The 13319-nt window shown below is 38.7% G+C and overlaps 1 protein-coding gene across 1 annotated transcript; it reads left to right on the forward strand.

Moving 5' to 3' along the window:
- Positions 1-192: 192 nt before the first annotated feature.
- On the forward strand, positions 193-10899 carry tdp1 (tyrosyl-DNA phosphodiesterase 1). The gene is made up of 16 exons (XM_004539771.3): positions 193-340; positions 2299-2892; positions 3638-3681; positions 5055-5110; positions 5315-5411; positions 5538-5572; positions 6302-6394; positions 6688-6858; positions 7336-7414; positions 7610-7786; positions 8205-8253; positions 8416-8482; positions 9628-9735; positions 10088-10190; positions 10297-10402; positions 10668-10899. The coding sequence occupies exons 2-16, from the start codon at positions 2301-2303 to the stop codon at positions 10739-10741; spliced, it is 1851 nt and encodes a 616-aa protein (XP_004539828.2). The 5' UTR covers positions 193-340; positions 2299-2300; the 3' UTR covers positions 10742-10899.
- The last annotated feature ends 2420 nt before the right edge of the window (positions 10900-13319 follow it).

A 13319-nucleotide genomic window follows, 5' to 3' on the forward strand; every position in this document is an offset into this window, starting at 1 on the left:
GCCACTTCAAACAAAACAGAACCATCTATACACAGTCACAGGTGAGAAACGTATTCAGACAGGTTTTTATTGTTAACTAAGAAAGATTAATGAACCTCATACAATCTTTGGTGCCTACAACATGCATTACCTGTAACTCTTTTGCATCTGGATCCGGTGTCGTTATAGCGGAACTAAATGACAGAGCGCAAGTTCCCACACGGACTCGCACTGCTTGTGATTCTCCTGCACCGTGGTTTCTCTTTATGAATGTTTTGTGTAAAGTTTGGTAGCGGTGGATTGATAAGAGTCTGTTCTTCCAGCAGAAACAACCCGCGCCACTGCGCATTGATCTGATCCGGTAAAACAAAGAGTGCATTCGTTCAGTACAGCAGTGCCGCTTTCAGCCACAGTCTGCACACCTCTGCACTGTTGATTCATAAATGCCGTCTTGCTTTCTCTGCTGTGTGAATTTATGCACTTATTCATTCTTATGCCAGCCAAATATGTAGTCTGATCGTGGTGTTTTGCACGACTGCATGAGGCCTGCTTTTACCTGTTTTTAATACAACAGTGTGATCACAGGAAATGCGCTCTCTGTACTGTTATTTATTTTTGTTTTGTTTTTTAATTTGTCTTTATTTACAGTACTGTATATCAATTTTGGACCCACCCCTTGTTTTTTTATCTTCATTATTATTAATATTATTTATATATGTTGCTAGTGAAATGGGAAATAGGTAGAGCGATTAATTGAAACAGCTGGATGTAAATGCAGCGTATAAGGCAACGGTGGAGTTTGTAAAATCTAATGAGCGTGAAAGTCAATATTTTTTATTCTTCTATCTTAATTCTTCAGCACACCCTGAACTCTTTCGGGAAGCGTTCTTGTCTTTTCTTTAAGCAGTCTTCAGAAACAAACACTCAAAGCTCTTCTTTTGATGTTGGCTGCATTTTGTCCTATTTTCTCTCAAATTGATCCCACACTGCTTCAATAATGTTGAGGTCCAGGCTCTAGGAAGGCCAATTAATGTCCTTTATTGTGTGTTTTCATATCCAGGTATACCTTTACTCTAGTATACTGACAGTGTTTAGGATCATTGTCACGCAGAACAAAAAGAAGCTGATGTCAATCAGATGATTTCCAGATGGTATTGCATGCTGGATCGAAATCTGATGGTATTTTTCTCCATTCATAATTCCATCCGTGTTGACAAGATACCCGACACTACTGAAATGCTGCCTCAAACCACTGCAGAGCCTCCACTGTGTTTTACAGATGGCTGTAGATACTCACTGACTTCTCTACACAGACCTGTTGCCACTGATTTTCACTACAGTTCCTGTGTATTTTTATTTTATTCCCATTTCCCTTCCTCAAGAATGGCTTCCTGACAGCCACCCCTAGGCTGAGACCATTTATGATGAGGCTTGAGTGAACACAGTGAATAGATGGATCACCCGAGGGTCCAGATACATTTCTTGGGGCCTGTGTCTGGCCTTTTTCTGTTTCTTTTAAGGGATTTATTTTTAGATAATGTTCGTCTACTGCAAATAGAATTATAGACCTGCTACTTCTTCTTTTATCCTCCCCTTGTCCAGTTTCCTCATTTTTCTTTAAGAACACTGCACACTATGCTGAGATTTCCCAGGTTTTTGGGTAATAGTTCTTTGGAATAGTTCTTGTTCATGAAATAATACTATTTCATCCCTGTCAAGCTGCTATCTTTGGCATTTTTTATAGATTAAACTAAAGAAATGGGAGTAAATTCTGTGTTTTTTGTGAATAGGTGTCAGTAACAAAGTGCTGAAAGATACAGTTTAATATTTGTTCTACTGCTAAGTTGTTTGTAATTCCTTAAATTATGTGCTCTTATGTGATTAAGTGACTCATGGATCAGTGGCTTAACCATTCCTCTAAACATGGTCAGGTACAAAGACTGGATGAAGAAGAGTGAAAAAGAAAAACTTTAAAACACCTTTAGAGAGTCTGGAGAAGTATTGCTCAATTTGTAAAAGAATTACAAGGGAGTTTGGCTCCACTGGAAGCAAAATATAAAGAAATGAGGGCTGGCTCAAGAATTTTGCCCAGTAGTGTAGATAAGGCAAAATAAAGACTTTTGCTCAGTTGCAAACCATTCTCATTGTCAGTAATGATTCCCACTAGATTTCTAAAATTCTTTAAGCTTCACTTGAAATTGTATATTTACTGCCAATTTCATAGATTATATGTTTATAATGGAAGCTCAAAGTGGATGTTTCAGCTATTTGTGTCTCTGTGTGTGACATAGACTTGGCTTCTCTGTTTTTATGATTCAGGCATGTCTCAGGACAGTCAGCACGGCAAGTGGACCATCTCCAGCAGTGATGATGATGACGATGAGGCTCTTCCTCCTTCAGGGACTGCAACATCTGGTTCCCGTCAACCCACTGAGTCCAGTCACAGTTCCTACCGATCTGCTACTCCATCACCACCCGTGGAGGTGAAACCAGAGCCAGCCAAACCACCGGTGTCCTCTCTCGCTGTTGGCTCAGAAGCCAGGCAGTCAGCCGCTAAGAACCAGTTAAACCCAGTGAAGTATGAAACCAGCCCTTCACTGGCTGGAAAACGCAAGAAAGTGGCGTCAGATAGCACGGGCTGGGCTCTCTCTGATAGTGATGAAGATGATGGAGAGGTGAAGGGAAAGAGTTTGAGTGACTTGCCAAAGAAGGCGCCTCCAAACTCCAAAACAAAGAAGCCAAAGGTGGAGAGCGAGCGTCCTCCAAGTCCTCACGGCCGACTTTACTACATCGATGAGCCCGATGACTTCTTTGAATCCCGTCTTCCTCCACTAAATGACACCTACAGGTTTTACCTCAACAAAGTCACAGGACTGGAAAAGAAGTACAACAATGGCGCTCTGCATATCCGGGGTGAGTTTAGAGAGAACAAAGCTTCAGACACTGGTGAAGAGACAGGTTACCGGTTAGAGCTTTCAAACTAGCAGGGAAAGTTTTTTTTTATTTCATTTTATTACCTTCACCAAAGAGCTTATGTGATTGGTTTGTTTTTCCTCTCTGTTTGTTAGCAGGTTTACTCACAGTTATGGATTTATTTGAAAAAGTTTAGGAGTGGATGCGATAACTTTTTGAACCTTTCTTTACCATGGTGAGATGGCATTTTTTTCATATACATATCAAATGGAAATAGGAAAAGTTAAAAACCATTGTCTCCATTTTTGTGAACTGGTACAATGGTACAACCATTGTACCAGTTCACAAAAATGACCATTTTAAAGCCCTTTATCCTTTGTGGTGAAGACCTTAGAGTAATGTAGCGAGAAGTTTAGTTATCCCATTTCAGCAGTCATTTGCAGACATCAGGGAGATAAAACATCAAAGGAAGCAACATCTGGCAGACCCAAGAGAGCAGCCATCTGCTAAGTGACAAATTCTTTGTCAAAGGCACAGCGAACAATGCGACGAGCAAAGAAAAACAACAAAAAAGGGAAACTGGCAGTTATATTTGCCATTTGCGGCTCAGCTCTTGAAATCTTGGTTTTAGTTTCACTTCCGCTGTTTTTGTGATTTCCCCTTGGACATGTCTCTGCTGCAAACTCCTCGGGCTTAATGGTTTGGCTTTAACTTATAATCCAAACTTTTTTTTCCTTTTATTTAGACATTCTTTCCCCATTATTTGGCACCTTGAAAGAATCGGTTCAGGTGAGTAAAAATAATTATGCCTTCTTTTTCTTTCCACAGATGTTTTCATTTTAAACAACAGTGATAAAACAAACAATCAAAAAGCAACAACCATCTATCCCTGATAGTTCACACATGGCAATCCACTTTCTCAAAAGAAAAAGTCCACTCAGAAAAAAGGGCGGCAAATCAAAAAAATGCATGTCTGCTTGACTTCCTGTTAAAGTCACATCTCCTACAAAACTCCAAAAAAGCCCCAAAACATTAAAAAAAAATGTTTACCTTTCTGTACATATGTTATTCTTTCTAGTGAAAGGTTGGAAATCATTTCTCTCATCCACTGTGTTCAGACCGAAACAGCGATCACTGGGCTTCTGAAAAATTTTACCCCTGTGTATTTTCCAAATCACTTTTCCTTGACCTCAGTGGAAAATGAAGTCCAGGGAAGATGTGTGGAGGAGAATTCATAAGGAGTTGGGGGGAAAAACAACTGTGGTGATCAGAGAATCCAACTGTGCTTACAAAAACCTGCTTAATAATATGACAGTAGGTGTTGTGGAAGAAACAGGCTATAAAGTGAAATGAAATGTTTGCCACGTTGAGATTATTTGCTCATCCTGTCCACTCATGTTTTCACATCCCAGTGGAATGGTTCCAGTGTAGCTCCTGTTTTTATTAAAGCTTCCTGTGACTGAAGTCTGAAGTCAAAATACTGCACTGCCTTAGCTGAGGGCAGAACTAATGCACTTTAAATATAATAGAAAATATCTTATTATTATATATAAAAATCTACGCTCTTGACGCAAGATCATAACTTCTTGAGAAGCAGATTTTATTACAGCAGCTTAATGTTCATAGCTCACCTGTGGGTTTAACAGGCTGCCGTTAAAGGCTTAAAATATATCAGCAGTTTATGAACAAAACTGAAAACACACTATTAATTTCTATCTAGGTCACCAACATAACTTATCAGTCACGCTGGTGACTGATGGTAAATTGTGAAATGACCTTATTATCCTCTATCCTCAATCCTTTCATAAGCGATGGTCCAGTGTGTTCTTTGCCTAAGGAGCTGATAAAGGTGGTGTTGACACACATTTCTTAAGCTCTTAGAAAATGCAACTGGCTCTTAATGCCTTCAGATGTATAACTCAGTTAGGATCCTTCCTAAACAAACCCGATTAGCCAACCACAGCCCTGGTCTCCATACTGTGTATGCGGTAATATGCGGAAATATGTGGTAAACAGCAGCTGTTGGATGGGTTACAATGAAACATGCGACAGATCCCTAAGGATGAATTTGATGACTTTACTTTTCATGTGTCAGGTGAAAAACTTGGGACATTGCAAAGAAGTAAAAGTATGGCTATAAACTCCACTCTCTTTCTTTATAGTTTAACTATTGCTTTGATATTGCCTGGATGGTGAAGCAGTACCCATCAGAGTTTAGGTAAGTTCTGCTTCTTCTTTCCTGTCACTGTACTATAACTCCCAGATCTCAGGTCTGATGATATTCATATAAAAAAAACGTTATTAAATTAAAAATTACAGTAAAATGAGAGAAATGAGTCAGACCATTGAGCGGTGAAAAGTACACTGGGGTGGAGGAAGGTAATGGTGCAGGGAAAGCTAAACTCTGTGTTTATGTTTTCAGGGATCGCCCAGTTCTGATCGTACATGGTGATAAGAGGGAGGCCAAAGCTCGACTCATCCAGCAGGCTCAGCCCTTTCCACATGTGCGCTTCTGCCAGGTACAGGCTGGCCCACACAGGAAACAGCTGTTTATCAAAGGGAAATGGTTGATATTATTTCCACTTTGGATTGCCGTTTAGGTTGAGCTAATGTTTTTATTTGTAATCATTTTTTAATTTTTGCAGGCCAAGCTGGACATTGCTTTTGGAACTCACCATACGTAAGCATTGTTGATGTCTAAAAGGGGTGCTGAGAGCAATCTAAAGCCTTAGGCTTTGGTTCACATATCAACTCCATTTTAGACTGTTTTTTTCCAATGTCTATGACATTGTACAGATCCAGGTTGTAAGCACAGAAGCCCAACACACCTGCTGTGCTTTTGTTTGTGAGGAAAAATCAATAAGAAGAAAGTTGTTTTAAAGAGGAAAGAGCTAAAACTGTTTGTTTCATACACAAAGTGAATGTGAGTCATGCAAAGCTACCCTGGTCATGCAAAGCTACCCTAGAAGAATAAAAAAAAAAAAAAAAAGCATAAAAATACAGATGTAAATGAGCATAAAAAGTCAATCTAAATTTATTGACTACAAACTAGCACGACTGTTATGTAACCATATCAGGCTTTGCATCATTGTTGTCATTTTGGCTGTTTTCTTGTCAGAAATTGTATTAAATTCTATTCTATGTGGCATTAAAAGCTCTTCGATAAACACTATAGTAAAGATGGTGTGAGATATGATGATGTGAAAGACCGATAAAGTCATACAGAAAAAAAATGCTTTAAGTCATTGCTACTGGAAGTGGTTTTACAAGCTACTTAATCAGGGCGTGACTTTTCACAAGACTGCAAACAGTCCATTGAAAATATGTTTACGTTTATATGATCCACATTGCAGATATTATAGGCCTTTTAGCTTGCTCTTTGTTGTATTGTATTGCTGTGTGTCATCAGGAAAATGATGTTGCTGTGGTATGAGGAAGGCTTCAGAGTCATCATTTTGACCTCTAATCTCATCAGAGCTGACTGGTACCAGAAAACACAAGGGTACGTCTATTCTTTATTTATTGTTGTTGTTGTTGTGGTTTATTTGTCTGTTATCAAGGACATGGGAAGACTACCAAGCCAAATTTGATGCCGCTTGGTAGCAATGTGGTTTATCACCAGAGAAAAAGAGCCCTTCTAGTTCAAGAAGGGTTTGGAGTCTGCAAGTTGGACTACTAGCCCTACTTCTTATGAGCCACTTTAAAAGTATAGAGACTTATAAATAATAATCATATTGTGATTAAATGTGTCGCTTGGTTGTGAAAATGTCCTTAAATCAGTTTTTCCCAACTTAGGATGTGGATGAGCCCTCTGTTCCCTCGGTTACCAAAGGAAAGCAGTGCAAGCGCTGGTGAGTCGCCCACCTTCTTTAAGAGGGACCTGCTGGAGTATCTGGCATCGTACCGCGCTCCAGAACTTGAAGAGTGGATCCAGAGAATCAAAGAGCATGACCTGTCAGAGACCAGGTATACACAAGATGCTCTTCTGTATTTCGTGGTTGTAACAAGTGGCTATTTGAGTTACTGATGCCTTTTTACCAACTCAAAGCAGTCTGGGGTCTTTCTGCTCTGACCTCTAGCACCAACAAGGCTTTTTTTTTTCTTTTTTTTTTTTTTTCAAACTGCCAGTCACTGGATTTTTTTTTTTCATTTTTGGATCATTCTCTATAAAGCTGAAAGATATGGCTGTGAGGGAAAATCCCAGTAGAGCAGCAGTTTGTGAAATAAATGAAATGAAGTGGCTTAGAGTATAAGTCTAACTTTTATTATAAGTAGTTTAAGTTTTGGTTTCTGTAACGAAGAAGCTTCCCAGCTCTGACAATGTATCCAATCTTATCTTATATCCTATTATCTTATTTTTTGAGATGCAAAGAGACAGAACAATATAATCAGTGCAATAATGCCCAGATTACAGTTTGTTCTACCTTTGTCTTCTGTTATCAGGGTATATTTAGTTGGCTCAACCCCAGGAAGATATGTAGGTTCAGATATGGAGCGCTGGGGCCACCTGAGGCTGAGGAAGGTAACGATTTCCCTTCAACTTTACTGTGTAACTATATCACCACTGAGGTGTTGCTCTTAAAAAGTTGGATTATAATGTTTATAGAATAGATAATTTTCTGCAAAATGCAAGTGATTAGAAGGAAAATGGCTATAATATGCAAAACATATGACTGGATTTTCCCTTGTTCTGTTTTTTTGTTTGTTTGTTTTTAAGCTGTTGTACGAGCATACAAATCCTATTCCTGGCGAGGAAAGGTGGCCAGTGATTGGCCAGTTTTCCAGCATCGGCTCTATGGGATTGGATAAATCTAAGTGGTTGGCGGGGGAATTTCAGCGCACCCTGACCACACTAGGAAAATCCTCTCTTCGCCCAGACCCTCCTATGCACTTGGTCTGTCCAACTACAGCAAAGATAATGCTGTTTGCTGCATGATCAGATTTAAAAGAACTGTCTGCTGTAGTCACTGAGTTTATTAAGACAGGAAACTTTTTCACTCAGGTTTTCAGACTTTTTTTTTTCTTATATATTTGAAAACTTTAGCACTAAATAATCAATCAAGCAGTTGCCCACTTCGTATATAGTCAGGGTTTTGTTGTTCCACTCTTACTTCCGGTCGTTCCTTTTGTTAGAAAACTTTGAGAAGATATTTCTCCAGCTTGCATTATTGAGCCACTTAGCTCATTTTATGACTTTTGTGTTCTTTAGCATTAATAATTACTAGGCAATTGCTATGTTTGACCACAGTTTATTAAAAGTTACAAAGCTCTATATTTCTAAAACAAGTTTTTAATGGGACCTTCTTTTGCAGCTTTATCCATCAGTAGAAAATGTGAGGACAAGTTTAGAGGGATATCCAGGTAAATATTCTTTTTACTCACATTTCAAATACAGTATAACTCATATAAAAACTAAACTTCTTCAGAATACTTTTAATTTTAGTATTTTCAATTTGCGCTTTTAAATATTTCTGTTTTTATTATTGTGAATTTACTTGTAATCTAAACATTTTTGTCCTCCAGCTGGAGGCTCTCTTCCCTACAGTATCCAGACAGCTCAGAAACAACTTTGGCTCCATTCTTACTTTCAGTAAGTTCTACCAAAGCAAAATTCAGTCCTGCTGTTAGGGCGCAGCAGTAATCAGTCACTTCTAGTGTGCAAGTATGATTGCAGTCTCCAGCCCCTTTTTTTTTTTTGTTTATTGTCACATCTGTTTTTAACACAGAATCTTTCAGGTTGATCACAAATCAGAACAAATCAGTAAATAAAAACAAAAAAACAAACACAGCTCAGAAGAATCAGAGAAGTTCAGGAGCACCAGAAGGAAAGCAAATAGTGTGGCTGATTCCAAATAACTCACTGCACATACCAGTTTAAATAAACAGTTGAGTTGGACTATTGAATTATCTAAGATTATTAGCTTGTATCTAATTTCAGTGTGCATATGGGACCACAATTTATTACTGTAGCACAAACACAACAGATGGCAACTAAAGTGTTGAAGAACATCGGGGAGAAATTAAAACAGATGAACTGACTGAGGTGCTTAAAAACAGTTTTAATAATGTAACATTACTAAACGCTTTAAACAAATGAGAAACATTTAAACCCAATATTTGATCTGAAGAGGTGGTCAATACTGCACATAAATCATAATCTCGAAGTTGGGGCTAGTCTGAAATTTGGTAGTGGAAAAGTTTTTTAGTTGAGATTTTAATGAGGTGGAAAGCCTGAAGTCTGGAAGTTTCAGAGCTGCTGCTGAGCAGCTGTACTTTAAGAGCAGTGATCAGCTAACACAGCTAAATGACCAGAGTTATAATGGTTTTTCAGGTCTAGCAGAAACACTGGGATTTGCCTATTGAGGCAATTATTGAGATATGAGAAAATGTATTTAGATTAGCCATAACGTAACATTCCCAAAAACAGGAAAAACATTGAACTGATGGCCACATATGGTTTGCTCTGTTATCTTCTGGGTTATATTTGACATCCAGGTGTCCGAGTTATTCCATGCATGAGGTGGGCCGTAACTAGGCCTTGACTTTTGCTTTTTGCGTTCTCTGTATGTTTTGGAACAGCAGTCCCCAACCTTTTTTGTGCCACAAACCAGTTTATGTCCAACAATATGGATATATACAACAAAATAAAACCAGTTCCTGCACCCAAAAAAGTTTGGTACAGTTTGCACACATCTTTTAAGTGATCCGCGGATTCTTGTGTGTGGTTGTTTTTAGCCGCTGGAAGGCAGAAGCAACGGGGAGGAGTCACGCCATGCCACATATCAAGACATACATGAGGGCATCTCAAGATTACTCTCAGCTTGCCTGGTTCCTTGTCACAAGGTTTGTGTTAGTGTGTGTCTTTTCATCTGTTCTTTTATTTCTCATATAGCATTTACTGCTAAAACAGGCAGAATTACATTTTCATGCTAGACTAGAAATACGCTTTTCTTGTGGGTTGCAGAATTAAGAGTTGTATGCGTTTATAGTTATCTTTTCCTGTGTTTATATAAATAGTAATAAAACGATGTGGTTGATAAAATTAGTTGTTCTGTTTTCTATAATCAGTGATAGCATATTCTTGTGTAATGGTTGCATCTTGTGTTGTATCATTGTATTTGCCATTAGTCTGATCATTTCCTGGTCGCCTGAGCTGTAATAAAAAGTTTCACTTTGTCTCTTTGGTGGGTTTCAGTGCGAATCTCTCCAAGGCAGCATGGGGTGCGCTAGAGAAGAACAACACTCAGATGATGGTGCGTTCATATGAGCTGGGAGTCCTCTATCTGCCGTCCGCCTTTGTAAGAGCAACATACAATTTAATTGTGAAGAAAAAAATTTCTATTACCTTTTATCATTATTATAAAAGACCCGATGTGTAGTTACATGATGGATGTCTCCCTACAGGGCATGAAGACATTCTCTGTTGACAAAAATCCATTTCCGGTCTCTGCGTCCTTCTCGGGTTTCCCAGTGCCGTTCGATCTCCCCCCTACATCCTACACTACTAAAGGTATTGGGTGTTTTCTTGCTTTGGAACTAGACTCCAGGAACTGTAGTTTTCAATACTTCAACGTTGACTTATTATTTTTTTTTTTTTAGTCCTAGAGGTTTTTGCGTGTTTTCATCCACATTAATAGTTTCTGAAAACCCTATCAGTGTGGATCTAGCACCCACCAGTCCTGACTCTATGTCCTGCATAATGTTCCTTTTTATCTGGTAAATCAAAGTATCAACACTTTGAATTTTACTTCACTCTTTTCCTTCTTTGCTCTCAGATCAGCCTTGGATCTGGAACATTCCTTACAGCCAGGCTCCCGACACACACGGCAACATCTGGGTTCCCTCCTGATCACACGCACACACGTCTCATTTGAAAGTCTGCTGTCTGTACCTGTTAGTTACTGTGTTTAGTTGTTAGTGGTATTAACATTTTTCTGAATACTTTTATACTGTACCATATACTCATATGATTTCTACCAATAAATAAAATATTGTTAGATTTGTGTATTTGCAATGTCAGTTGTTGTTTTTCAGCATTAGAATAAGATTTAAACATAAGAGGTTGCACTCAAATAGCTTGAGTTATAAATCTTCATATGTAATTCCAATTTAGAATCCCAGGAGAGGTCTGATGTGGTCTTATTTTGGCATAATGGGGGAGGTTCTGTGTAAATTTACTTAATTTAAAGTGACAGCTCTGTATGAAACATCCCTTTTAAGTGAAACCTGTTGCACAGATTCATAAATGTTCACGATATAAGCTTGTTTGCTTCTTAATATCATAAAGGATAAAGCTTGTATAGGATTTGGGGAGAACATTAATGGCTCATTTTTTTTGTTTTTAATCGCCGATCTGCACGCATTCCTATTTTTGGTGGTCGGGATTTACAGCACTTTGTGTTTTTTTTTTTACTATCAGGTTAATGATTATATCCGTATATGTACCCCTTGGGGTAAATTAATTACTGATTAAGCAGTTTGAAAGAGCCACAACCACGTTTTCTCTCTTTAACTTGGGTAAGTTCATCTCAGCAAGATGGCTTTTTTTTTTTACGTGTTTTAATGTTAGCTCACTACATATTTACACTGGTTAGAATTAAACATATTTACCAGAAACCTCAAATTAGCACCTATACAAATACAGTATGTTTTTTCCCTAGATCTTTAAAAACCCAGGGTGTATTAAAAAGCAACTATTCATTGCTGCCTGAATACCCTTTTTTTCTTAATCTAGCTTCAACTGCTCTTTCCAACATCGTCTCATCATCTTCATCCCACAGTAAATACTACAGCTTTGCACATCTTCTCCTCTCCATTCCTGGGGAAGAAGTGTCTTGGGGAGTAAGGCATCTCCTCACTCTCCAAGATTGCGTTAAGTGATCTAGTCAAAGATGTCTGCTCTCTCTTCAAGACATCTCAATACCTCCACAGGTATGTCACCTGGACCAAGTGCCTTTCTACTCTTCATCCTCTTAATATCTGCCCTTCTTTCTAATTCTCTATAATTCCCGATCCTTTGTCCAGGCTTCTCTTTCTCGATTTCTTCATTCATAAGCTCCTCAGAGTACTCCTTCCATCTTCTCAAGACGCGCTCTCCATTTGTTAGTACATTTCCATCTCTATTAGGCTGCACATCCTTTCCAATTCAATCTTTCTGCTTAGTCTGTAGATCCATGTTCTTTATATTTGTTATATTTGTAGTTTCCTAAACGAGTTAATGCGTACGCTACACCTGTAAATTCACACAATGAGCATCTGGTCTGAATTAGGAGTTAAATTAGGATTCGGTGTATAAAAAGTTATTTTACAGCTTAGAAATAATTGCAATTGGGAATGTAAACATTGGGATGTACTCCCTAGTGTGTAAACAGAACAAGAAGCAAGATTATACTTTCAGCTTCTACTGGGTTTCAAATTTCTTCTTCATTTTTTGTCTGCTTCCTTTAGGGGTCGCCACAGTGGATCAGCTACCTCCACCCTATCCCTAGCATTCTCCTCTGTCACATCAGACTACATCCTTTACTACATCCATGAACCTGCCCTCTAGTCATCCTCTTTTCTTTCTCCTGCTGCCTGGCAGCTCCACCTTCAACATCTCTTATAACCAGTTTATTCACTCTTCCTGCTCTGCGCATGTTCAAGGCATCTCAGCCTTGCCTCTTTAACTTTGTCTCCAAGCAGCTCAACCTGTCAGTCTGACATACTCATTTCTAATTTTGTCCCTCCCGATCACGCCAAGGGAAAACCTTAGCATCTTCAACTCCTGCCACCTCCTGTCTTTTGTTAGTGGTACTGTCTCCAAACCATACATCATAGCAGCTCTCATTACCAACTTGTAAACCTTCCCTTTCACTCTTGCTGTTATTCTTCTGTCACACCCACTCCACCCTGCCTGCACTCTCTTCTTCACCTATCTTGTGGATTATCTGTTGCTTTGTGTTGCTTGGTTTTATGTTTAGAAAGATTAATAAAGGTACTGGTTAAACTACATAACATAGGTGGAAATATAGCATAACTTCTCACCCGTGTGAAGGTGAACAAGAACAAATGTGAGTGCAGTTCTTAAATAAGGTGTGAGACATACTGCAATGGGAAGGGAAAGGGGAGGGAGGGAAAGCAAAGAAATGCAGTGTGAGAAAAAAGGAATCTAAAACTACACAAACAGCAATGAAAATTAATACATTTAGTGAGCATAAAAAAAGTAGAACAAATGGGTAAACTGGCTCTGAACCTGTTTAGAAGTATAACCAAAAATATATGTCAGACCAAATTATTAGAAACATCCCACAGCACTGCTTCCAAGCAACAGCCCTCTGCCACTGTACTGAATCATAACTGCAGCCAGGTGTCTCTAATAAACTGGCAACTCTATTTACTGTACGTTCAGTAAACTGCGACTCCCGTCGTTCTTTGCGTCGGTGTGTCAA

The sequence above is a fragment of the Maylandia zebra genome, linkage group LG1 (assembly GCF_041146795.1).
Source record: "Maylandia zebra isolate NMK-2024a linkage group LG1, Mzebra_GT3a, whole genome shotgun sequence".
NCBI classification, from domain to species: domain Eukaryota; kingdom Metazoa; phylum Chordata; class Actinopteri; order Cichliformes; family Cichlidae; genus Maylandia; species Maylandia zebra.

Excerpts from the sequence above, each read along its gene's own strand:
- tdp1 (XM_004539771.3), top strand. The coding sequence starts at position 2,301 with ATGTCTCAGGACAGTCAGCACGGCAAGTGGACCATCTCCAGCAGTGAT. Across the intron at positions 3,682-5,054 it reads CCTTGAAAGAATCGGTTCAG|TTTAACTATTGCTTTGATAT; the intron begins GTGAGTAAAAAT and ends CTTTCTTTATAG. Across the intron at positions 10,403-10,667 it reads TACATCCTACACTACTAAAG|ATCAGCCTTGGATCTGGAAC; the intron begins GTATTGGGTGTT and ends CTTTGCTCTCAG.